Raw genomic sequence first — 27,964 nt, 5'->3', positions numbered from 1 at the left:
GCACATGGCCCCACTGTGCTGCTGGCACGCACATGGCCCCACTGTGCTGCTGGCACGCACATGGCCCCACTGTGCTGCTGGCACGCACATGGCCCCACTGTGCTGCTGGCACGCACATGGCCCCACTGTACTGCTGGCACGCACATGGCCCTCCTGTGCTGCTGGCACGCACATGGCTCCCCCATCCCATCCTGGATATGCCCCTCTGTGCTGCTGGCACGCACATGGCTCCCCCATCCCATCCTGGATATGCCCCCCCTGTGCTGCTGGCATGCACATGGCACCCCATCCCATCCTGGATATGCCCCCCTGTGCTGCTGGCATGCACTTGGCCCCCCATCCCATCCTGGATATGCCCCCCTGTGCTGCTGGCATGCACATGGCCCTCCATCCCATCCTGGATATGCCCCCATGTGCTGCTGGCATGCACATGGCCCCCCATCCCATCCTGGATATGCCCCCCTCTGCTGCTGGCATGCACATGGCCCCCATCCCATCCTGGATATGCCCCCCTGTGCTGCTGGCACGCACATGGCCCCCATCCCATCCTGGATATGCCCCCCTGTGCTGCTGGCATGCACATGGCCCCCCATCCCATCCTGGATATGCCCCCCTGTGCTGCTGGCACGCACATGGCCCCCCCATCCTATCCTGGATATGCCCCCCTGTGCTGCTGGCACGCACATGATAAAATAACAAACAGTTAACTCACCTTCCGATGATGGCTCCGTGCTCCCAGCTCCCCCACGGCTCTTCCTGTGTCTGTGGTGACATCCAGGTGCTGCTCATACAGGCATTTCATTGTAGCTGCAGCACCTTACATCACATGACCGCAGTGCTGCACACTTGGAGTCACGTGATCGCAGGTCCTATTCGCACAGACACAGGAAGAGCTGGGAGCAGAGCCATCATCAGAAGGTGACTATAGTGACGGGGCAGTGGGGGCAGAGTGCAGGCATATGTAATATGCGCTGCTCCCCTGTCCACCAACTAGGTGCGGCTTCAGCACCGAGGTGATGGACAGCGGGTGCAGAGAATATTACATGAGCCTGATGAGCGGGAGCACTGACCACCCGCTGTCTCTGCAGCCTGCAGCCAGCCCACCCCAGCCCCCTGACACCACGCCAGAGCGGCCTCCCCCCTCCTCTACAGCACACATTTGGATTATAAGATGCACCCCCCACTTTCCCCCAAAATTTGAGGGAACAAAAGTGCGTCTTATAATCCGAAAAATACGGCAAATATTTTTATACATTTGTTGGAGGATTTTCTTGTGTGTACGTTTTCTCAGATTTCACGGTCCTCCATGTTTATGCTTTGGGGCTTTTTCTTGCATTGACATATTGAGCGCAATATCAAATTGGAGCAAAAAAAAAAACTTTCACAGAATAGGATACTAGAGATTTTTTTTTTTTTTTTTAAAGGGGATCTTTCACCCTCTGGATGCTTTTAACCCATTACTATGGGCATACAGGTAATAGACTGGTTAAACTAGCCTTACCTGTATGCTTCATAGCTTCAGTCTAGATATTGAGAAACACACTTCTAAAGTTTTATGCTAATGATTTTATCTAGGCTCCAGGGTGTGCGCAGCAGCCACAGGGACTCAAACGTATTTTTTCGAGCACGCCGAAGATACTCGGTTAGCACCCAAGCAAGCTGATAACACCTTATCTGAGCACGATGGCTCATGGCTATTACCTAGACTTATGAAAGGTCATCAATATCAGATTGGGGCTATCAGACCTCCACCAATCATCGGCTAGCAGCCTTAGCTGCAGCCATTTTAACTCAGCCCACTGTGTAGTGACTAATCCCTTGTACTGAAGTAAAGCTACTAGTAAAGTGAAAGGGAGCTAGCCGCAATGCCACAGACCGACCACTACATAAGAGTACAGAGACTTTCTGTTCCAGCTCTCATACTGTATACATCCAGCTGCTGCAGCATGGGTGTTCACCCTTACCAATCTAATATCAATGACCTATCCTACAGATAGCACATCAATATTACAGTTTATTCAATGAACATTGAAGATGACAGGCGATAAAATAAAATGCACAAAATCTAATCAATTACATAATGACGGCTATTTGGCAGGTTTTAGACATACACTGTTGTTGTTCCATAGCAAGTTTACACTTGTAGTAGCTGTAGAACTCTCCCCCAAACAGGAATGAAAATTTTGGGTTGTCTTTCTGCTTCTCCATTGTCATCTTCTCAAACTCAGGCCCATTTCGAGCCACAAATTGTGCAAGCTTGTCAATAACATTACGGAGTTCCTGATCTATTACAAAAAGAAAGAATACAAGTGTAAATCTATACACGGATTATATTTTTTATAAGACATGTACTAAACAGCATCTTTATACTAGACACAGTAGTAGAATTCACTTATCTGAATCATGCTTTGTACTTTTTACATTAACCAGTTTTCAACTTGTATCAAGTTCTAAAAAACTATGGAGGGTCATTCCATGGTAACTTATGTTACAACACAGTAACTTACGTTACAATAAGTTTACTTCTCATATGAAGTAACTAGATTAAGGCCCGATGCTATCGCATCTGGAGGATAGTGATGTAGCGTTGACCATGTGTTGTGCGGCACTGTGAGCAGCACACCTTGAGAAGGAGATGTGGTAAACAGCCATCCCTCCCATCTCTTTAGCTGTTCACAAAAACCCGGCCCTGTTAAAAGAGGAAATAACATATCTCAGCAGCAAATATGATGCTGGACCTTGACATCCAGGCACCAAATGAAAGAATTTTGATGATACACATCTCCCCTTTTATACTTAATGTGTGTTACAGTAATATTGAGAATTATGTGTAAATGTATCACACCTATGTTTTTATGTGGATAGGATATTTACATAGTGAGCCTCAAGAGGGACAGTATTACTGACGTATGTAAAGTGTTATTGAAATAATAGTACTCTAAATAAATAAAAAATTAATTATTACCTAAGTTATGTAGGTATGTGTTAGCTATGTAGTTGAAATCTACGTATGTGTGCCTAAATTTTTTTTTGTTTTTGTATTTTTATTTTATTTTTTTAATCTATATATACACCTATACCTATGTATGTTTTTATGGATTTAAATATGTCTATGACATATATGTGAAAGAGATAATTAGTGTATGATATATCTATATGCTTAGAATATATATATATATATATATATATATATATATATATATATATATATACACACTCACTGGCCACTTTATTAGGTACACCTGTCCAACTGTGTGTTAAGACTTAATTTCTAATCAGCCAATCACATGGCGGCAACTCAGTGCATTTAGGCATGTAGACATGGTCAAGACAATCTCCTGCAGTTCAAACCAAGCATCAGTATGGGGAAGAAAGGTGATTTGAGTGCCTTTGAACGTGGCATGATTGTTGGTGCCAGAAGGGCTGGTCTGAGTATTTCAGAAACTGCTGATCTACTGGGATTTTCACGCACAACCATCTCTAGGGTTTACAGAGAATGGTCCGAAAAAGAAAAAAAATCCAGTGAGCGACAGTTCTGTGGCCGGAAATGCCATGTTGATGCCAGAGGTCAGAGGAGAATGGGCAGACTGGTTCGAGCTGATAGAAAGGCAACAGTGACTCAAATTGCCACCCGTTACAACCAAGGTAGGCAGAAGAGCATCTCTGAACGCACAGTGCGTCGAACTTTGAGGCAGATGGGCTACAGCAGCAGAAGACCACACTGGGTACCACTCCTCTCAGCTAAGAACAGGAAACTGAGGCTAAAATTTGCACAAGCTCATCGAAATTGGACAGTAGAAGATTGGAAAAACGTTGCCTGGTCTGATGAGTCTCGATTTCTGCTGCGACATTCGGATGGTAGAGTCAGAATTTGGCGTAAACAACATGAAAGCATGGATCCATCCTGCCTTGTATCAACGGTTCAGGCTGGTGGTGGTGGTGTCATGGTGTGGGGAATTTTTTCTGGGCACTCTTTGGGCCCCTTGGTACCAATTGAGCATCGTTGCAACGCCACAGCCTACCTGAGTATTGTTGCTGACCATGTCCATCCCTTTATGACCACAATGTACCCAACATCTGATGGCTACTTTCAGCAGGATAATGCGCCATGTCATAAAGCTCGAATCATCTCAGATTGGTTTCTTGAACATGACAATGAGTTTACTGTACTCAAATGGCCTCCTCAGTCACCAGATCTCAATCCAATAGAGCATCTTTGGGATGTGGTGGAACGGGAGATTCGCATCAGGGATGTGCAGCCGACAAATCTGCGCCAACTGTGTGATGCCATCATGTCAATATGGTCCAAAATCTCTGAGGAATGCTTCCAGCACCTTGTTGAATCTCTGCCACGAAGAATTGAGGCAGTTCTGAAGGCAAAAGGGGGTCCAACCCCTTACTAGCATGGTGTACCTAATAAAGTGGCCAGTGAGTGTATATATATATATCATATATCAAGCTATGTATAGATGTCTTAGGAGTCTATCTATATCTATTTAGAATGTAACTATCATTTATATATCTATCCATTCCAGGACCAACTTAAATAGTTTAAAGTAAGACATTTTTGTAAACGACATTTCTAGTGAAGATTTTTGGACTATTAGGTAGCAATTGTCCTTGAAGTGGTGTATCCACCACTTTGACCCTAATGTTGCTGCGTTGCTTTACTCGGGAGAATGCAACATACAATTGTCCATGCGCAAATACAGGTTCGGGCAAAAAAATGCCAACTCGATTGAGGGTCTGTCCTTGGGATTTGTTAATGGTCATAGCAAAAGCAGGCTTTAGAGGAAACGGTCGACGTTTTAATTTAAAAGGTAACCCAGTTTCTGAAGGACATAAATCGATGCGTGGAATAAATACAATGTCTCCTTCAGCTGAGCCAGTAATCACTTTAGCCTGTATGATGTTGCGGAGTAAGGCAGTGACAATGAGGCGAGTGCCATTGCAGAGACCTTTCTTGGTGTTTAGGTTTCTTAATAGCATCACAATGGTGCCAATTTTAAGTTTTAAGAGATGTGATGGCATTCCTGATGGTGTAAGAGTTTAAAAATTCAACTGGGTAGTTTTCACATTCCTCTGCCTCATCAGCATCGACAGAATCATCGCTTGTATATACAGTATAATCACCACTGATGCGATCCATTACTTTACAGTTCAGAAAATCGACGTCATCATTTTTTGGACATAGTATAGCATGTGACGCAGCAGTGTTGAGGCTTTGTTTGTCATTATCATCAATGCAAATATGGTCTCCAAAGATCTCGGTTACTATAGAGCCAGTGCAAAGCATGTCTGGAGGAATTTCAATGACATCCTCTCCAAGGTTATGTTCATTAGACAGCTCACCATTTCCAAGTTTAAGCAACCAAGTGCTGTATTCAGGATCAGTGGAGCACATGTTGTTGATTAGCGGTAGTCTGGTAAAATGTTGCCAATGTTGTGAATATTTAATGCAGGAATCTACAATGTCTATTCTTGTTCCATGAGCGATGACGGGAAGACATTGTCTGAAGTCTCCTCCAAGAACAATAACTTTACCTCCAAACGGTGTTTTATTTTTTTCAGCAACATTTGTTGTCATGATGTCACGTAGAAGTCTATCACATTCAATGCATGTTTTTGGACCACAGTGCACTCATCAATAATAAAAAGTTTTGTACTCTGTAAATGTATTCCTGCATTTGTATCGTTTTTAATCCTGGAAACGGATGTTTCGCTGATCGGAATAGGTATGTCATATAGAGAGTGGATTGTTCGGCCTCCTTGTATCAAGTTAGATGCTATTCCTGTAGTCGCTGTGCCTTGTTTCCAAAAGTAGTGTTCTGGAATTTCACGGTAGAAATAGCTATGTGCATTGTGGTCGATCTTATTAAGGTTGAAATACGCCATAAGTGTAGAATAGGAATTGAACTTTTGATGGATGTTGCCTGCAGAGTCATTCTCATGAAAATAGAGTGTTTGAGAATTAGGCAGATGTACGGCTAGGCAAATGATGGCATGAGATTGTTTGTGAATAGGAAAAGCAAATATCCGCCACGCAGCCTCAGGTGCACCAACATATCTGGTATCCGTAAATTGGTGTGTTTCATCATGTTGGATGTTATTTTGGGAAATTTCAAGGTTGGCTTTGTCATGTCCTTTGTAAACGTATTTAAATAAATATTTTACACTTTGTATAGAAGCACATATTTCTACATTAATATGGCACTTGTATTTGGTGAGTAAAAATGGGTTTGGCTAGTTTCACACTAGCGCTTTTGTGCGCAGCGACGGCCTGCGCACGGCCGCCACTAAGCCCCGCCCCCTGCAGCGCCTCCGTCGGTAGCTCCGCCTACCGGTGCATGACGCTGCATACGTCCCCTATCTTTATCACTGGGGGCGCAGGCTGCGTTTGGCGGCGCATGCGCCTTTTTGACGGTGCGCCGAGCGCAACCAAACTGCAGCAGGTTGCGTTTGGCGCAGGTCGGCGCACCGTCAAAAGGACGTATGCGTCGCCAAACGCATACTGCGCCCGGCCTGCGCCCCCAGTGATAAAGATAGGGGACGCAGGTAGCGTCATGCGCCGGTAGGCGGAGCTACCGGCGGAGGCGCGGCAGGGGGCGGGGCTTAGCGACGGCCGTGCGCAGGCCGTCGCTGCGCACAAAAGCGCTAGTGTGAAACTAGCCATATATGGAACTGCCCATGAATTGTCAATCGCCTTAGAATGGTGTTCATATGTTTTGTCAATGGGTCTGCGGTAAGTGGGATAGCCGTCCTTTTCTTTGATGGTATATGGTTGGTATTGTTTAGGGAAACCTTTGCTACACTTTCCAAGATCCATACAGGGAGAATTAGGATTGTGTTCTCCACAGGGACCATGAATCATGTGTTGAAGAACAATGCTATGGAGCTGAGGGTAGATTGTTTCATCAGGTATTTCAGCCCAGACTATATTGTCTATGTCCGCCTCAGTCCGTAATTTAGACAGGATGTCAAGAATAATTAAAATATGAGTGTGTGGGAGACCACGCTTCTGAAATTCAATGACATGGACCATTGCAGTGACGTTTCCAAATAATCCACTGCTAATGTCTTTTAAGAGGGATTCCAGTTTAATTTTAAAGACGCGTGCAACCAAGTCTGGTCTGTGTTCAACACGCTGCCACGGTTCTAAATGTGTAGTAATCTCACTCCACTTAGGATTACATGTCATGGTGATAAATAGATCTGGTCGACCATACTTCGTAACAATAGCCATAGCATCCTGGTAGCGCTGCTGCACGTTTCTTGGACTGCCTTCAAAAGAAGATAGTAAAATGACGGTTTTTCCAATAGGGATGCCCTTTTGAACCGATTTTTTGAGTAGATGTTCTTGAAGGAGGCAGTAATCCTCCACTTTTAAATCTTTTTGGTGGTTGCGGATGTAATGTAGGCGATTAGCTTCCATTTTGACATAAGCATCTACTAAATATTGCTGTGTTAGCTTACCACCATTGAGGAGTGGATTAAAGTAATTTCTGACAGATAACATATAGCAATAGTATTGGAGTTGTGTGATCCTCCGCGGACTTTTGCCTTGTTGTTTGAGTCCATCATGCCATCCTTGGTCTCCATAAGGGAAAAATATTGGATAGAGGAGGGCATCCAACTTGCTATGGAGAATGCTAATTTGTTGTGTTTTTGGAGCTAAAGGGTTGTGGGGATCAGGTTTTAAATGAATTAATGTCTCTATTGAAAGGTGGCTCACCATTGTCATTTTAAAACACGACTGCTACTTCACTGACAGTGGGATTATTGTAGCGTCGAGGGTCTTGAGTACGATCTTGTTTAATAGCCATAGTGATGTTTGGCATGACAGTTCCGTTTTGTAGAGATTTACTTTTTTCTTGTTCTTCCACATCACGTAACATTTGATAAGCTGCCACAAAAGGATTAATAGTTTGGATTTGAAGGGCAATAATGTTCATCAATGTAGGATGACATTTTTGATTTTCTTTACATCGTAAGCGTTGTTCGTTTGCGGGGCCAGTATCGAGAATGTAAAGTTGGGCAAATGTGCATTGTTGGTCATCTGAGGGATGTAGTGTTCCAGTTCTATGATAGATCTGCCATGTATGCGGAAACAGTATGGGCCAAATCCAGGAGGTGGTGAAATATTTGCACCCATGGAGGCAAAAGCAAAGGAACTGTTAATACTTCGAATATTATCCATGAAATTTTTGCTAAATTCACTTTGCCCTTTCAGCAAACATGTAAAGACATCAGGATATTGTAGTATGGGTACATGGACTTTACCCTTCTGACAGCAGAGCGCAAAGTTGTTATCAGAAGGTATCTCTGCTACAAAATGCAAAGCTTGGCAATGCTCACATACATGGGTCATGTCACCACAGCTGTGTTCAGTAATACTATTTTCATCATTAGTGAAAATGTGAGGTTGTAGTAGAAGTGCATGTCCAACCGGGGGGGTGCGCCTAGTTTTGAGACCAACGTATATTTGCCTTGGTTGCACTTTCTGCGGGCTAACTGTTGCAGCTTGTATGTGAAGAAACTGTGCGTCGGTATTGACTAATGGTGGTATTGATAGGGCAGAAACAGATTGCTGATTAGTTATGTCAGTGAACGGCATATAGGATGAAGTGTGGTAGTAACTTGTTCCACATGCTGATGTGGAAGCATCCTGTTGTGAGTCTAATAATAATGATGAGGAAGAAGCCGTCTGCGTTCGGCGGTGACGGCGTGCAAAGGCTTCTTCAGCCAATCTAATGGATTTAGAGTTAGGGGATTCGTGTGTGAGGCGACGGCGTTTATAAGCCTTAATCTTGTCAAGGCGATGCGGTTTTTCCTCAGGAGTCTCATTAGCACGGCGTTGTTTTTGACGTAGTGCTAAAGCTGCTTTCCTTTCACTGGCATTGGCATACTTTTTGTTATGACTCATGTTGGCACAGGTAAAGGAGTCTATTTGGCAGCTATCTGGCAGTCAAAAAGGCGTCCTGGAGTATTTTAGTGTAAACAGATACTAATTGGCCCTGTAATTGCCCAGCAGTAGTTATGAAGTGGTAGCGGCAAATTGGCCCTGTAATTGCCCAGCAGTAGTTATGAAGTGTTAGCGGCAAATTGGCCCTGTAATTGCCCAGCAGTAGTTATGATGTGGTAGTGGCAAATTGGCCCTGTAATTGCCCAGCAGTAGTTATGATGTGGTAGCGGCAAATTGGCCCTGTAATTGCCCAGCAGTAGTTATGAAGTGGTAGCGGCAAATTGGTCCTGTAATTGCCCAGCAGTAGTTATGAAGTGGTAACAGCAAATTGGTCCTGTAATTGCCCAGCAGTAGTTATGAAGTGGTAGAGGTAAATTGGCCCTGTAATTAGACACCGGCAGTGAACAGGCAGAGGAGCAAGGTAGCAGTAGTTATAAAGTGGTAGAGGTAAATTGGCCCTGTAATTAGACACTGGCAGTGAACAGGCAGAGGAGCAAGGCAACACGTCCGTACAGCAAGTCGGCGTGAGGTAAATGACGAAATTCCGCGGGATCCAAGATGGCGCCGGCGAAATCTCGCGAGATTTCGCCGACGCCATCCTGGATCCCGACGTCGTCCACGCCGGCACGCCATCTTGAGTATTGCGGGATTTCGCCGATCCAAGATGGCGTCGCCCCAAGTACATGCCGCCGGCAAGGACAACGTTGGGATCCAGGATGGCGTCGGCGAAATCTCGCGAGATTTCGCCGACGCAATCTTGGATCCCGATGTCGTCCACTCCGGCGACATGTTCTTGCGGCGACGCCATCTTGAGTATCGCGGGATTTCGCCGTTCCAAGATGGTGTCACCGCAAGAACATGTCACCGCGTGGACGACATCGGGATTCAAGATGGCGCCGGCGGAAGATGATATCGGGGATCGTGGAGCAGCGGCGATGACGGCGTGAGTATGAGAGACGGAGTGAGAGAAAGGGTCGTATGTGGAGTGAAAGAGGGGGGGACGTGAGTGGAGATGGTGAATGGTGAGAGGAGTGTGTGTTGAGGAGGAGTGTGTGTTGAGGAGGAATGTGTGTTGAGGAGGAATGTGTGTTGAGGGTTAACATGGCAAGAGGTGTGTGGTGGATGTGACATCACCAAGTTACAACCGGACGGAAGCTGCTTAGCGCATTTATTATAGATGGTATTGTAACGTAAGCTACCATCAGCTTTGTAACGTAAGTTACTACATTGTGTTGTAACGCAAGTTACCAAGTAATAACACTGTATTTTGTATTTAATTAGTATTCCTGAAAAATCAAACTGTGTTGAAATCTATTGAGAATAGTTTAATGTACAATATACATTCACTCATTTTTGTGCCTGCCTTCAAAGAACAATCCGTAGCCATTATTAACTCAGTTTTTGGCTTGTGAATTTGTGAATGTAACACAAGTTACCATGGAATGACCGGACACCTTTCACATTGAAAAAGTATTTTAATTCTTTATTTAATTTAGAAAAATAAAAAAAGACAAAAATGTGTATATAAGAACACAGTGAAGTTAAGTTTGAGACAAAAAGTTTGTATATCACTGGTGAAAGTTTGTTTTTTAGGTATAATAAAAAATAAGCAGAGCCTATCATGGACAATTATTGATGGTTTTCACATAGTTTGTTGCTTCAGTGTCTTTAGATCTTTCAGTTTGATGTTTCTATGGTTACTGAAGTACAATTATAAGAATAGGGTTTTACACTTTTAACAAATTCAAGTTTATGCAAATACTGAAATACAATGTTGAGCTTTATTTTTCAAGATACCTGCAATTCCCCCTGGTATGCTAGATACCAGCTTCTGAGCCAAATACTGGCAGAGAGCAAGCCATACTTGTCTAATGCGGGCACAGGGTTTTGAAAATATACCACAGGTTCATCTTCAAAAATAAATGAAGCCCCCTTCAGACTGTTTCTGACATCTGTAAAGGGCCCGTTACACTAAGCAATATCGCTGTAACGTCACTGGTTTTTGTGACGTTATAGCGATATTGCTAGCGATATCGCTATGTCTGATACTTACCTCCAACCGCTGGTTATCGCTGATCGCGCGAGAACATCCTGGACCGCTTCTCGTCATCAGCTTCCTGCTGGGCTTCCTGTGGCGCAGACGAGCGACGCATGGACGCGGGCGGGAGGATGTCAGGATCGCCTCGGACAGGTAAGTAGCGACCCCCGACCCCTGCGATGTCGCTGGGGAGATCTGCCTGTGTGACACTTCACTAGCGACCACTTAGCGATGCACCAGCGAACCTGACCGCGTCATATCACTGGTCGAGATCGCTGGTGCATCGCTAAGTGTGACAGTACCTTAAGAATGATTGTGAAAAGAAGGAAATGTCAGCACTACCATGACTCCAGTGTCATGCACATAAAGCATGCTTAGACCATTATTGTGTGGGATCGCTTTTCACCCTAGTCAGTGGGGTCACTCGCAATTTTACCCAAGAACACTGTCATGAATAAAGAATGGTATCAAACCATCCTCAAAAGCAACATCTCTCAATGAAGGAGCAATTTGATGATGAACAATGCTTTTTTTTCCAGCATAATTGAGCACTATGTCACGAGGTAAAAGTGATAACCAAGTGGCTCAGTGAACAAAACATTGCAATTTTGAATCCAAGGCCAAGAAACACTCCAGATCTCAATCCAATTGAGAACCTGTGGTCAATCCTAAAATATCGGGTGAACAAACTGCAGCCCACCATTCCCTCCTGCAACGAGTTTTACAATGTGATGTCTCAATAAAATTAGAACAGTTTTTAAAGAGATGGTGAGCGCCACCTTTTCTTCTCTTCATACATATCCACGGTCTAATCCTTGGTGGGCACCCATGACCTCCACATTCTGGCGATCTCATTTGGTCTAGTATATACAGGTGCTTCTCACAAAATTAAAATATCAAAAAGTTAATTTCAGTTCTTCAATACAAAAAGTGAAACTCATACAGTGGGTACGGAAAGTATTCAGACCCCTTTACATTTTTCACTCTGATTCATTGCAGCCATTTGGTAAACACAAAAAAGTTCATTTTTTTCTCATTAATGTACACTCTGCACCCAAACGTGACTGAAAAAAAAACCAAATGTAGAAATTTTTGCAAATTAAAAAGGAAAAACTGAAATATCACATGGTTATAAGTATTCAGACCCTTTGCTCAGACACTCATATTTAAGTCACATGCTGTCCATTTCCTTGTGATCCTCCTTGAGATGGTTCTACTCTTTCATTAGAGTCCAGCTGTGTTTAATTAAACTGATACGACTGGATTTGTAAAGACACACACCTGTCTATATAAGACCTCACAGTGCATGTCAGACAAAATGAGAATCATGAGGTCAAAGGAACTGGCCAAGGAGCTTAGAGACAGAATTGTGGCAAGGAACAGATTGGGCCAAGGTTACAAAAGAATTTCTGCAGTACTCAAGGTTCCTAAGAGCACAGTGGCCTCCATAATCCTTAAATGGAAGACGTTTGGATCCACCAGTAGTCTTCCTAGACTTGGCCGTCCAGCTAAATTGAGCACTCGTACGAGAAGAGCCTTGGTGAGAGAGGCAAAGAAGAATGCCAAGATAGTGACTGTGACTGAGCTCCACAGATGAAGTAGTAGGGAGATGGGAGAAAGTTCCACAAAGTCAACTGTCACTGCAGCCCTCCACCAGTCAGGCCTTTATGGCAGATTGGCCCGACAGAAGCCTCTTCTCAGTGCCAGACATATGAAAGCCCGCACACAGTTTGCTAAAAAAAAAAAAAAAAAAACACATGAAGGACTCCCAGACTATGAGAAATTAGATTTTCTGGTCTTATGAGACAAAGATAGAATTATCACCAAAAAGTTCTAAACGGTATGGGGTGGAGAAAACCAGGCACTGCTCATCACCTGCCCAATAACAATCCCAACAGTGAAACATGGTGGTGTCAGCATTATGCTATGGGGGTGTTTTTCAGCTGCAGGGACAGGACAACTGGTTGCAATTGAAGGAAACATATATGCAGCCAAGTACAGAGATATCCTGGATGTAAACATCTTCCAGAGTGCTCTGGACCTCAGACTTGACCGAAGGTTCACCTTCCAAAAAGACAATGACTCTAAGAACACAGCTAAAATAACAAAGGAGTGGCTTCAGAACAACTCTGTGACCATTCTTGACTGGCCCAGCCAGAGCCCTGACCTAAACCCAATTGAGCATCTCTGGAGAGACCTGAAAATGGCTGTCCACCAACGTTCACCATCCAACCTGACGGAACTGGAGAAGATGTCGGAGAGGTCTGGCGCCTGCGCACTGCGGTACTCTGCTCTGCCATCAACGGGGCAGAGCAGTACACCTGCGCCGGAGCCGCGATGGGAAGCAAAGAAGAGGACGTTTTTGCTAGAAGATGGGAGGCACCGGACCGCGACACCCATCGGACCTGGACCGGACCGCCCCCCAGGTGAGTATAATATAACTCGGTTTTCTTTTCTTTCAGGTTACATTGGGGGCTTATCTACAGCATTACAGAATGCTGTAGATAAGCCCCTGATGGCGGTGGTCGCATCTTATATGCAAAAAATAGGTGACAGATTCCCTTTAATAAAAGTATGAGTTTTCATGGAAAACACAATTGTTTGGGTGACCCCAAACTTTTGAAGTGTAGTGTAAATTTGCAAAAATTTCTACATTTCTGTTTTTTTTCAGTCAAAGTGCAGTGTACATTAATGAGAAAAAAAAATGAACTTTTATGAATTTACCAAATGGCTGCAATGAAACAGAGTGAAAAATTTGATGGGGTCTGAATACTTTCTGTACCTACTGTATATTATATATAGTTATTACAGAGTGATCTATTTCAAGTGTTTATTTCTGTTTATGTTGATGATTGTGGCTTACAGCCAATGAAAACCCAAAAGTCATTATCTCAGTAAATTAGAATCTATAATAATAAATGCCCTAACCAGCTTCCGGTTGTAACAACTTCCGTCCAGTTGTAATCGGTGACGTCACCACACACACTCGCACGTTAACCCTCAACACACCACACCGCCTCAACACACACTCCTCTCACCTTTCACCTCCACTCACTCTTTCACTCCACATACGTTCCTTTCTCTCACTCCGTTTCTCATACTCACACCGTCATCGTCGCTGCCCCGACATCTTCCTCCGCCGCCGCGATCCAGGATCCAGACGTTCTCCAGGCCGCCGACATCGGGATCCAAAAAGATGGCGTCGGCGAAATCTCGCGAGATTACGCCGACGCCATTTTGGATCCCGATGTCGCCCATGCCAGCGACATGTTGTTACGGCGACGCCATCTTGAATATCGCAGGACTTCACGAAATCCAAGATGGCGTCCCGCAAGAACATGTCGGCGGCCTGGAGAACGTCTGGATCCTGGATCGCGGCGGCGGAGGAAGATGTCGGGGCAGCGACGATGACGGTGTGAGTATGAGAAACGGAGTGAGAGAAAGGAACGTATGTGGAGTGAAAGAGTGAGTGGACATGAGTGGAGGTGAAAGGTGAGAGGAGTGTGTGTTGAGGGTTAACATGGCAAGAGGTGTGAGGCTGTGTGCACACGCTGCGGATTTTGCTGCGGATTTTGCTGCGGTTCCGCAGCGGTTTTGGCCGCTGCGGACCCGCAGCAGTTTTTGCTGCGGTGTACAGTACCATGATTCCCTATGGGAATCAAAAACCGCAGTGCAGACGGTGCGGAATTTTCCGCGCGGATTATCTGCGGTTTTCAATCCGCAGAAAGAATTGACATGTCAATTCTTTCTGCGGATTCTCCTGCGGTTTGCCATCTCTATTGAGGAGATGAAAAACCGCAGGGCAAAACCGCAGAGCAATCCGCAGGTAAAACCGCAGGTCTTTTGACCTGCGGATTTTACAAAATCCGCGCGGATGAATCCGCACCTAATCCGCAGCGTGTGCACACAGCCTTAACGACGTCGGCGAAATCTCGCGAGATTTCGCCGACGCCATCTTGCATTCGTCAAATTGCGTCATTTACCTCACGCCAACTTGCTGTGCGGACGCTTGGCATTGCCTGTACCACCATAACTACTGCTGCCTTGGTCCTATGCCTGTTTACTGCCGGTGTCTAATTACAGGGCCAATTTGCCTATACTGCCATAACTATTGCTACCTTGCTCCTCTGCCGGTGTCTAATTACAGGGCTAATTTGCCTCTACCGCCATAACTACTGCTGCCTTGCTCCTCTGCCGGTGTCTAATTACAGGGCTAATTTGCCTCTACCGCCATAACTACTGCTGCCTTGCTCCTCTGCCGGTGTCTAATTACAGGGCTAATTTGCCTCTACCGCCATAACTATTGCTACCTTGCTCCTCTGCCGGTGTCTAATTACAGGGCTAATTTGCCTCTACCGCCATAACTACTGCTGCCTTGCTCCTCTGCCGGTGTCTAATTACAGGGCTAATTTGCCTATACCGCCATAACTACTGCTGCCTTGCTCCTCTGCCGGTGTCTAATTACAGGGCCAATTTGCCTATACCGCCATAACTACTGCTGCATTGCTCCTCTGCCGGTGTCTAATTACAGGGCTAATTTGCCTATACCGCCATAACTACTGCTGCCTTGCTCCTCTGCCGGTGTCTAATTACAGGGCTAATTTGCCTCTACCGCCATAACTACTGCTGCCTTGCTCCTCTGCCGGTGTCTAATTACAGGGCCAATTTGCCTCTACCGCCATAAGTACTGCTGCCTTGCTCCTCTGCCGGTGTCTAAATACAGGGCCAATTTGACACTACCACTTCATAACTACTGCTGGGCAATTACAGAGTCAATTAGTATCTGTTTACTCTACAATACTCCAGGACGCCTTCTTCACTGCCAGATAACTGCCAAATAGACTCCTTTACCTGTGCCAACATGAGTCATAACAAAAAGTATGCCAATGCCAGTGAAAGGAAAGCAGCTTTAGCACTATGACAAAAACAACGCCGTGCTAATGAGACTCCTGAGGAAAAACACCATCGCCTTGAGAAGATTAAGGCTTATAAACGCCGTCGCCTCACACACGAATCCCCTAACTCTAAATCCATTAGATTGGCTGAAGAAGCCTCTGCACGCCGTCACCGCCGACAACAGACGGCCTCTTCCTCATCATTATTATTAGACTCACAACAGGATGCTTCCACATCAGCATGTGGAACAATTTACTGCTACACTTCATCCCATATGCCGTTCACTGACATAACTAATCAGCAATCTGTTTCTGCCCTATCAATACCACCATTCAATACCGATGCACAGTATGCCAATGCCAGTGAAAGGAAAGCAGCTTTAGCACTACAACAAAAACAACGCCGTGCTAATGAGACTCCTGAGGAAAAACAGCATCGACTTGACAAGATTAAGGCTTATAAACGCCGTCGTCTCACACACGAATCCCCTAACTCTAAATCTATTACATTGGCTGAAGAAGCCTCTACACGCCATCACCGCCAACAACAGACGGCTTCTTCCTCATCATCTATAATAATAAATGCCCTAAGCAGCTTCCGGTTGTAACAACTTCCGTCCAGTTGTAACCGGTGACGTCACCACACACACGCACATGTTAACCCTCAACACACCACACCGCCTCAACACACACTCCTCTCACCTTTCACCTCCACTCACTCTTTCACTCCACATACGTTCCTTTCTCTCACTCCGTTTCTCATACTCACACCGTCATCGTCGCTGCCCCGACATCTTCCTCCGCCGCCGCGATCCTGGATCCAGACGTTCTCCAGGCCGCCGACATGTTCTTGCGGCGACGCCATCTTGGATTTCGTGAAATCCCGCGAGATTCAAGATGGCGTCGCCGCAAGAACATGTTGCTGGCGTGGACGACTCGGGATCCAAAAAGATGGCGTCGGCGAAATCTCGCGAGATTTCGCCGACGCCATTTTGGATCCCGACGTCGTCCACATGTTCTTCCGGCGACGCTATCTTGACTATCGCGGGATTTCACGATACTCAAGATGGCGTCGCCGCAAGAATATGTCGCCGGCGTGGACAACGTCTGGATCCAGGATGGCGCCGGCGGAAGAAGATGTCGGGGATCGTGGAGCAGCGGCGATGACGGCATGAGTATGAGAGACGGAGTGAGAGAAGGGGTCGTATGTGGAGTGAAAGAGTGAGTGGAGATGGTGAAAGGTGAGAGGAGTGTGTGTTGAGGAGTGTGTGTGTTGAGGGTTAACATGGCAAGAGGTGTGATGCTATCGCATCCTCCCGATGCGATAGCATCGGGCCATAATCTAGTTAACAATAAACACCTGCAAAGGCTTCCAAAGAGTTTAAAAAGGTCCATTAGTCTGTTTCGGTAGGCTCCACAATCATGGGGAAGACTGCTGACTTGACAGATGTCCAGAAAGCAGTCATTGACACACTCCACAAGGAGGGTAAGCCACAAAAGGTCATTACTAAAGAAGATGGTTGTTCAGAGTGCTATATCCAAGCATATTAATGGAAAGTTGAGTGGAAGCAAAAAGTGTGGTAGAAGCAGGTGCACAAGCCACCAGGATAACCGCAGCCTTTAAAGGATTGATAAGAAAACGCCATTCAAAAATTTTGGGGAAATTCACATGGATTGGACTGCTGCTGGAGTCATTGCTTCAAGAACCACCACACACAGACATATCCAGGACATGAGCTACAAGTGTAGCATTCCTTGTGTCAAGCCACTAATGAGCAATAGACAATGCCAGAAGCGTCTTACCTGGGCCAGTTTGTTAAGAAGGTCCATTGTGACCCTCAAATACGAGACGAGGCGAGAGATAACACAACAGGTCTCAATAGTTGATCCAGATAAACACTAGAATTCTGACAAAGGGCATCGATCCCCGAGACAATTGGTCTGCCTTTCAGGGGGTCGATGCCCTTATGTATCTTGGGCAGGTAGTAGAACGTAGCCGTAAGTGGCCACTTAGGTAATAGAAAGCTGAACTCACTTTTTGAAATCAGCTTTAAATCCAAAGCGCCTCTGAGCAGCGCCGACAGCCTAAGGCTATATTCCTTAGTGGGATCTCCCCTGAGTATTTCATATATCAATCTGTCAGATAGAATCGTCAAACACATTTGAACATATTTGTCTCAATAGAGGTACAATACTGGACTCCATTGATGTTGAGGCTCTATATAGCAGTATTGGGCATACAGAAGGCCTAAGAGCAGTTGAGTATTTTCTTAAGGGGAGAGGTGTTCATTTCGGAGCACACAATTTTTTGCTGGAACTTCTTAAATTTGTATTGTGTCATAACTATTTCCTCTTCAATGGGAAGTATTACCACCAACTCGGGGGCACAGCGATGGGGAGCCCTTGTTCCCCTACTTATGCTAACCTGCTCCTGGGCTGGTGGGAGGACATAAAGGTCTTTGGGGATGAGTGTCATGAACTCATTTTCTGCTCCACCAGTTGAGAGTTCCCTTTCCGTTCTCCCTCTGGTGGTGACAGGAGGTAGTGCGGTTGGTTTAAGTGGTAGTGATCTGCCACCTGATGAGGAAGATAACGATTGGATCTCTGGAGTATCAGACTGGATATAAGACAGCCAATGCCCTATCCAGGTGCTGGTGATTCAGTCTGCTTCTCAGGTCCGGACTTCAGCTCTCTTTCAGTCTTCTCAAGTTAAGTTTGTTTTTTGCTAATGTTCACACTTGCGCTTGTTGGTCAATTCAGTTTTTTGTGTAATCAGCCTGCCCCTGCTGGGGCTATGCTGTAATTCCACTCCTATTAATCAGTATTTGCCAATCTGCTTTTTGTCCCTTATTAGATTGGCCTCTTTTTGCTCTGTCTCAGAATATTTCAGAGTGCTGATATAGGTTTAGAAGTCTAGTGACTTCAGGGTTAATTTTGCTATCAGAAGTGTTGGACAATATTTTTGTAGGTATTTTTTGGCAGATTGCAGACAGTGTCTTTCCTTTACTGTCCTTTTTAGTTAGCGGGGCCCCATCGTTTGCTCAGCCTATTTTCCTGCCTTTGTTTGTATTTTCATCTTGTTTCACCGTCAATACATGTGGGGGCTGTCTTTCCTTTGGGGTCTGCTCTGGGGCAGTTAGTTTTCCTCTTTTCCTGCTTTAGGCTTATGTAGTTCTCCGGTTGTGACGAGGCGTCTAGGACCAACGTTGGAACGCTCCACGACTGCTGCTAGTTGTGCGGGTAAGATCAGGGATCTGCAATCTGCATAGCTACCAACTTCTCTGGATTTCTGAGACTTAGCTTGTTGTCTTTTTTTCCTGCCCGGTTTCCCATTCATAACAGAATCACCAGCCATACCGCAGATTCTAGGGTACTCAAAAGCAGGAAAGAATTGTTAGAGAAAGGGAAAAAAAAGTGTCAGATTTTTTTTTATTATGTATTTTTTCCTCTTTTTCTCTGGGGCCGTAGGAGGATTTTTTTCCTAATGGAGATTAAGCAACTGTCTGATCGTGTGGAGCAGCTTGCTGCTGAAGTACAGGGAATTTCCACCTACCTTAGTCAGTCACATGCTGCTGAACCCAAGATTCCTACTCCTGATGTGCTTTCTGAGGATTGGTCTAAATTTCTGAGTTTTAAGAAAAATTGTAAATTATTTCTTGCTTTGAAGCCTAACTCATCGGGGAGCTCTGTGCAGCAGGATAAAATTGTCATCTCCTTGCTGCGCAGCGATCCCCAGGATTGGGCTTTTTCCCTGACACCTGAAAATCCTATTCTGACTAATGTGGATGCATTTTTTCAGGCCTTGGGGGTTGTATGATAAGCCTAATGCTGTTGATCAAGCTGAGAGAATCCTGTTGGCATTAAACCAGGGTCAGGATCCTGCAGAGTTGTACTGTCAAAAATTCCGAAAGTGGGCGGTCCTTACTACATGGAATGATACTGCATTGGCAGCTCTCTTTCGGAAAGGTTTGTCAGAGACCGTAAAATGTTATGGTGGGATTTCCTGTTCCCTCTGGTCTGGATGGCTCTATGTCATAAGCCATTCAAGATGGTCGGCGTTTACGTGAACGTAAAACTACACAGGAGGTGCTGCCACCTTTTGAACAAATGTCTGAACCTATGCAATGTGATTGGGTTTTGTCTATGGCACAACGTCGGGAGTTTAGAAGGCGTAATAGGCTGTGTTTTTTCTGTGGAGACGCCTCTCATACTATTTCTGTCTGCCCTAAACGAGAGAAACGTTTTGCACACACATTTGCTGTGGGCAGTATACAACCTAAGTTCCTTTTGGCAATTACTCTGATCTGCTCCTTGTCCACATTTTCCACTAAGGCTTTTGTGGATTCAGGAGCAGCTCGGAATCTGATGGATTTGGACTTTGCTAAACGTTGTGGTTTGTCCATGACGCCTCTGCAGACGCCCATTCCTTTGAGGGGTATTGATGCCACTCCTTTGGCAGAGAATAAACCTCAGTTTTGGACCCAGGTGATAATGCGAGTTGCCCCAGACCACCAAGAAAATTGTAAATTTTTGGTGCTGCATAATTTGCATGATACTATTGTTCTGGGGTTCCCCTGGTTGCAAACTCATAACAGAGTTTTGGATTGGAAATCTGTGTCTGTGGTGAGTTGGGGTTGTCAGTGTGTTCTTAGGGACGCTCCTGTTTTCTCCACCTCTCCTCAGTCTCATGATATTTCTGATTATCTCGCTGATTTCTCTGATGTTTTTAGTGAGAGTAAGTCTGCTTCTTTGCCTCCTCATAGGAGTTATGACTGTGCAATTGAGTTGATGCCTGGGTGTAAATTTCCCAAGGGTCGGCTTTTCAACTTATCTGTACCTGAACATGATGCTACGCGATCCTATATTAAGGAGTCATTGGAGAAGGGTCATATTAGACCATCTTCGTCACCTTTAGGTGCTGTTTTTTTTTTTGTGGCCAAGAAAGATGGTTCATTAAGACCGTGTATTGATTATCGTTCCCTAAACAAGATGACGGTTAAATATCAGTACCGGTTACCTCTGATGTCTGATTTATTCTCCAGAGTTAAGAGTGCCTGCTGGTTTACTAAGCTTGACCTCAGGGGGGCGTATAATCTTATTCGCATCAAGCACGGGGATGAATGGAAGACGGCGTTTAATACTCCGGAGGGACATTTTGAGTACCTGGTGATGCCTTTTGGGCTATCTAATGCCCCTTCTGTCTTCCAATCCTTTATGAATGATATTTTCCGAGACTTTGTGGATGTTTTTGATCATCTATCGGGATATTTTGATCTTTTCTAGTGATTGGGATTCCCATGTGGAACATGTCCGGACTGTGTTCCGGATTTTGAGGGAGAATTCCCTGTTTGTTAAGGGATCGAAGTGCCTCTTTGGTGTACAGAGGATTTCATTTTTGGGATTTATCTTGTCTCCATCGACTATTGAAATGGACCCGGCCAAGGTACAGGCCATTTATGATTGGGTTCAGCCTACTTCTTTGAAGACTCTCCAGAAGTTTTTGGGTTTTTCTAATTTCTATCGTAAATTTATAGGTAATTTTTCTAGTATTGTCAAACCACTGACTGATCTGACCAAGAAGGGAGCTGATGTGCTGAATTGGTCTCCTGAGGCCGTCTCAGCATTTCAGGAGCTTAAGCGGAGATTTACTTCAGCTCCAGTTTTACGGCAACCTGATGTCTCACTTCCATTTCAAGTGGAGGTGGACGCTTCTGAGATTGGTGCAGGAGCTGTGTTGTCTCAAAAAGACCCTATGACTTCTAAGATGAATCCCGCTGCCTTCTTTTCTTGAAAGTTTTCCCCATCTGAACGCAACTATGACGTGGGGAATCAGGAATTGTTGGCCATGAAATAGGAATTTGAGGAGTGGAGACATTGGTTGGAGGGAGCTAGACATCAATTTGTGGTCCTCACCGATCACAAGAATCTGATTTATCTGGAGTCGGCCAAACGTTTGAATCCTAGACAGGCTAGATAGGCCTTGTTTTTCATGCGTTTTAATTTTGTGGTCTCTTTTCTTCCAGGCACTAAGAATGTTAAGGCGGACGCCCTTTCTAGGAGCTTCTTTGCGGATTCTCTTAATGTGACCGAGCTTACTACTATCCTAGGTGAGGGGGTAGTTCTTTCTGCCATTTCGCCCGATTTGAGACGCGCCCTGGAGGAATTTCATGAGGATAAACCTGAGCGTTGCCCTATGGGAAGATTGTATGTTCCTGACCAGTGGAGAAAGAGAGTGATGTCTGAAGTCCATTGCTCCGCATTGGCTGGTCATCCGGGTATTTTTGGTACCAGAGACTTGGTGAGTCGGTCGTTTTGGTGGCCTGCCTTATCTCGTGATGTCAGTTATTTTGTACAGTCCTGTGGGACTTGTTCTCGGTCTAAACCGTGTTCTCATTCTAGTGGGTTGCTGATACCCCTGCTGGTGCCCAAGAGGCCATGGACCCATATCTCAATGGATTTTATTTCTGATCTTCCTATCTCTCAGAGAATGACTTATCTGGGTGACTTGTGATAGATTTTCGAAGATGGTCCATCTTGTACCACTCCCAAAGTTGCCATCTTCCGCTGAGTTGGTGCCCTTGTTTTTACAACAGGTGGTTCGGTTACACGGGATTCCTGAGAACATTGTGTCCGATAGAGGGGTCCAGTTTGTTTCCAGATTCTGGAAAGCCTTTTGTTCCTATCTGGGAATTCAGTTATCCTTCTCCTCCGCGTTTCATCCCCAGACCAATGGGCAGACAGAGAACAAACCAGACCCTGGAGTCTTATTTAAGATGTTTTATATCTGCTGATCATGATGATTGGGTCTTATTTTTGCCCTTGGTCGAATTTGCGCTGAACAATAGAGCTAGTTCTGCCACTCTGATGTCACCCTTTTTCTGTAATTTTGGGTTTTATCCTGGATTCTCTTCAGGGCAAGTGGAATCTTCGTCCTGCCCAGGTGTGGACACTGTGATTGTGAGAATGCAGCAGATATGGGACCAAGTGGTGGATAAGTTGTCACTCTCTCAGGAAAAGGCCCAGTGTTTTTCCAACCGGCGTAGGACCATTGGTCCCCGGTTTAAAGTGGGTGATATGGTTTGGCTGTCGTCTAAGAATATTCCTATGAAGGTTGAATCTCCAAAATTAAAGCCAAGATTTATTGGTCCTTATAAGATTTTGGAGATTCTTAATCCTGTTTCTTTCCGATTGGCTCTTCCAGTTACGTTCAAAATCCATAACGTATTTCACAAGTCACTGTTGAAGAGGTTTGTTGAGCCAGTAGTTCCTGTGGCGGCACTTCCTAATCCTGTATTGGTTAAAGGCAAAGTGGAATATGAGGTAGAGAAAATATTGGATTCTCGTTTGGTTAGACGGAGACTCCAGTATTTGGTCAAATGGAAGGGTTATGGCCAGGAGGATAATTCTTGGGTCTCTGCCTCTGATATTCATGCCAATAAATTGGTTCGTGCTTTTCACTGGGCCCATTCTGACCGGCCTGGTGGCATGGATGTGGGTTCGGTGACCCCTCCTCAAGGGGGGGTACTGTCATGAACTCATTTTCTGCTCCACCAGTTGAGAGTTCCCCTTCCGTTCTCCCTCTGGTGGTGACAGGAGGTAGTGCGGTTGGTTTAAGTGGTAATGATCTGCCACCTGATGAGGAAGATAACGATTGGATCTCTGGAGTATCAAACTGGATATAAGACAGCTGACGCCCTATCCGGGTGCTGGTGATTCAGTCAGCTTCTAAGGTCCTGGACTTCAGCTCTCTTCCAGTCTTCTCAAGTTAAGTTTGTTTTTTGCTAATGTTCACACTTGCGCTTGATGGTCAATTCAGTTTTTTGTGTAATCAGCCTGCCCCTGCTGGGGCTATGCTGTAATTCCACTCCTATTAATCAGTATTTGCCAATCTGCTTTTTGTCCCTTATTAGATAGGCCTCTTTTTGCTCTGTCTCAGAATATTTCAGAGTGCCGATATAGGTTTAGAAGTCTAGTGACTTCAGGGTTAATTTTGCCATCAGAAGTGTTGGACAATATTTTTGTAGTTTTTTTTTGGCAGATTGCAGTGTCTTTCCTTTACTGTCCTTTTTAGTTAGCCGGGCCCCATCGTTTGCTCAGCCTATTTTCCTGCCTTTGTTTGTATTTTCATCTTGTTTCACCGTCAATACATGTGGGGGGCTGTCTTTCCTTTGGGGTCTGCTCTGGGGCAGTTAGTTTTCCTCTTTTCCTGCTTTAGGCTTATGTAGTTCTCCGGTTGTGACGAGGCGTCTAGGACCAACGTAGGAACGCTCCACGACTGCTGCTAGTTGTGCGGGTAAGATCAGGGATCTGCAATCTGCATAGTTACCAACTTCTCTGGTTTTCTGAGACTTAGCTTGTTGTCTTTTTTTCCTCCTCGGTTTCCCATTCATAACAGATGAGGATGCCGTCTGGTCCCCAAGGATATTATTTTGGGGACGTTATATCGACGACATTCTCGTCCTCTGGGCGGGGAGTGGAGAATCCTTCAGGTCCTTTGTGGATACCTTAAATATGAATGAGATGGGTATTTTCTTCACTCACGAGGTGGGTGGGGATCAGATTACCTTCTTGGACGTTAATATATCCATCTTTACAGATGGCTCTCAAGACCTGTCTACACCGAAAACCGACTTCGACCAATAGTCTCTTGAGGTGGGAGAGCTACCACCCCCCCCCCCTTTAAAACGTGGTATCCCGAGGGGTCAGCTCCTTAGAATTCGGAAGAACTGCTCTGATTGGGGCGATTTTGAGTCACAGTCAAGATCTATGGGGGAGATTTAAAAGAAGGGGGTACCCATTAAGGGTTATTGAACCTGCCTACAGACATGCAAAACAAGTGAGTAGGACATCCCTGTTGGTCTCGAGGGAGAAGGAGGATTCAAATATGACTACCAGGCTAATAGGGACCTTTGATGACCAATCTGGAAAAGTTATGGATATTCTCAAGAGATATTGGTACATTCTTAAAATGGATAAAAGACATATGTGACTGTATTACCCCGGGGCCGTCAGTCACATATGGGAAGGGTAGGTCAATAAAAGATCGGGTGGTGAGGAGTCATTTGGAACCTCAGAAGAGGGTACGTGGTTGCAGAATAGAGCAATTGGCACATTTAAGAGGACTTATGAAATAAAAAGTTTTGCGAATTGCAAAACTACTGGAGTTGTATACCTGTTCCTGCCCCCTGGACTATGTGGGAAAAACCAAGCGTGAATCACGTGTCCGCATAGGTGAACATCTGGGGGACATTAGACATAACAGGGACACCCCCCATGCCCGCCATGTTAACACAGTACATGGAGGTGATGATAAACAGATTAATTTTCGTGTTAGAGAGAGAGTGCAGCCCGCAGTAAGACAGAGAGATTGAGATAAAAGGATCCTACAGCATGAAACACGCTGGATTTCTTGGCTTGAATCACACAGCCCGAAAGGCCTAAATGAATAGTTAAATTTTAGCAGTTATTTATAATCAATGTGGTCCCAGATATTTCCAGTATACTCTTCTAGCTCTTCTTTTGAGCTGTTTAATGATGACTGTGTCAATATCTATTATTATGACTTATGCTACGATCATTTATGTTTTTGTACTTGTGCTTTGAGGATACATCTAGTTTACTCCATGCTATTGAGTTGTGTATCTGATATTTTGGCAATGTGCCAGGTGCTTAGACTAACAATGCTGGATCTTTAATTAATAGGCAAATTTATATTTACCTAATTAGCACTAGATCTTATAATGGACTCTTGTCCTGAAGATTAAAAGAGTCTTTACACATTGCTTGTAGACAGCAATCCACACCAGAGAGCGTCTTTCAGTGGTAAGGACGCATTGTATTCTCAGGACTAATTAGATTTCCCGTACTATTGAACAATAGCTGTGTTTCTGGTAGTGTCTAATAGATGGGTGCGCGCCGTGACGTCATCTAGGCATGAGCTGTACTAAGCAGCACTACCCAGCACCCTCTGTCCCAACTCAATATTAATCCCTTCCGGTTTCTGGAACGCATAATGCGCTCCATTTAAACACCATGTTGGATTCTTTGAGACCGGAAGTGGGCGTTCTACACTAACGCTGAATCTTTAAATGACGGCGGCGAACGCGCCTGGAGTAAGCTGCACACTGCATTGCTCTTTTGGCCAGGGGTAATGAGACCCCACTTCTTGACCTCTGATGAACCCTCATCGATTTAATAGGGGGAAACGCGTCAGACTTTCATCTGCATCAAATGGCTGATAAGTATATCACTGCACATTATATCTGGCAGACCCTTTTGTGGTACTGAGTACTGATATCGATTCTGTTGAGCAATTATGTTCTGCTACATTATACATTGCATGCATTTTTTGTGAGATTGAATATTTTTTGTACCACATTAGAAATTGCAACTGAGGTGAATTTGCTAGCCTCAATTTTTGTTTTTGACGTGTGTGAAATATCACGACTGGTGTGCATTTTGTCTTATGTGCAAACATTGTTTCTGAGTTGGATTGTGCCTCTTAGTGGAACAGGGCTATTGTTAACCCCTGCTTTCAAACAATGGCCGCAGCATGCGCAAAGCAGGATTTATTTTTCTGCTATTTAATATGCAGTGTTCTGATTATTTTCTAAGTGCTTCTCCATGGATTTGGACAAGTGAATTGTCATTGTCATTTTGTGTCCTTTTTTGTATACGTAGGGAGGTCTAGGGATTGACTAGGGACTCAGACGTTGAGCGGGGGCGCCATGTCGTCAACAACTAGGGTGCCAACCTCCGCAATCAGGAAGGGCTTAATTAGGGCAATTTAGCCTTTTTTCCCCATTGTTTGTGATCATTACATAGAATTATAACATTGGTTCTGCCACTTTGATTCTGTCCCCTATCTCCCTAGGTATTTAGTCATTTTTACTATTAATGTTTTTAGTGATTGAATTAAAAGCTATATTTTAGGGGTTATTTTGTGTTGTGCTTTCTGGTTTTCTTCCATAACACCTCAGCAGTGCCACAGGCTGATCGCCTCCATGGCACATCGCATGGATGCAGTAATTGATGCAAAAGGAGTCCCGACCAAGTATTGAGTGCATTTACCTAGCATACATTTCAGTAGGGCAACATTTCGGATTGTAAAATCATTTTCCAAGCTCACGTTATAAAGTATTCTAATTTACTGAGATAATGACGTTTGGGTATTCATTGGCTATAATCATCAACATTAACAGAAATAAACACTTGAAATAGATCAATCTGCTTGTAATTACTCTTCATAATGAGTTTCACTTTTTGTATTGAAGAAGTGAAATAAATGGCCTTTTTGATGTTATTCTAATTTTGTGAGAAGCACCTGAATGTGAAACCATATGGATATATGATGACGGTTTTCCGTCTTGAAATTTTGAAGACACATCATGATTACTTCTCTCTTGAAAATCCGAAGATGTCCAGCAGTACGGTAACTTTAACTCAAAATGGGCAACCAGTGGGACCCAGCTGTGCCCATCTACTGCTCTAAGAAGTCTCACCAGAAGTTTTCATGGAAAAATTGGGGCCAAAAATCCATACCTTCAATATGGAAACAAGTTGACACAACTATGCTTGAAGCATAGGAACTGGGGTGAAAAGAAATGTGAGCAGGTGGTCAGGACCGAGGATGCAAAACATAGTATTTGGCTGTAACAGAAGCAGTTTATTCGCCGAAAGGCTGGAGAGCAGTACAGTAGTGAGAGTCTGCAGGCAACAGGGAGCATGGTGGATGATCCGTACAGGCTCAATACCACCTGGGAGGAATCGGATCTGCTGAAGAGCAAATTTGAATGCAAATAACAACCCCAAACTCACAGCCAATGTCACTAAGAAATAACCTCAGAGAAAAGAACACGGAGCCCTGGAAAGAATGATATGCTCAGCGTCTCCACGTCTGTGTGGGATCACACGAACAGGCAGAATGATGTGCACAGAAGACCTGAGGCTAGCTCCTCCAGGAGTCCGCCACCACCTCCCTGCTGAGCGCCTCCAATAACTATGTAAGAGGACCCAGAAGAATTGGGCTTGGTGTGAAGGCTGCCACACATTGATGCGGCTTTGATTTGT

At 44.8% G+C, this 27,964-nt stretch overlaps 1 protein-coding gene across 5 annotated transcripts in view; it reads right to left on the bottom strand.

Annotated features, from left to right (window-relative positions):
- The window catches only part of CHERP (calcium homeostasis endoplasmic reticulum protein), a 106,490-nt gene that overhangs the window by 75,449 nt on the left and 3,077 nt on the right, over positions 1-27,964 (bottom strand). For all 5 annotated transcript variants that reach the window (XM_073559856.1, XM_073559859.1, XM_073559858.1 and 2 more), the window contains exon 2: positions 2,112-2,285. In XM_073559856.1, the coding sequence (XP_073415957.1) occupies positions 2,112-2,285 (174 nt within the window). The remainder of the gene's footprint in view (positions 1-2,111; positions 2,286-27,964) is intronic.

Source organism: Dendrobates tinctorius, unplaced genomic scaffold (assembly GCF_039654945.1).
Source record: "Dendrobates tinctorius isolate UK_male_01 unplaced genomic scaffold, ASM3965494v1 ptg000276l, whole genome shotgun sequence".
Classification (NCBI taxonomy): Eukaryota; Metazoa; Chordata; class Amphibia; order Anura; family Dendrobatidae; genus Dendrobates; species Dendrobates tinctorius.
The sequence above is the reverse complement of the archived record's forward strand: the minus strand, read 5'-3'. Positions and strand labels throughout refer to the sequence as shown.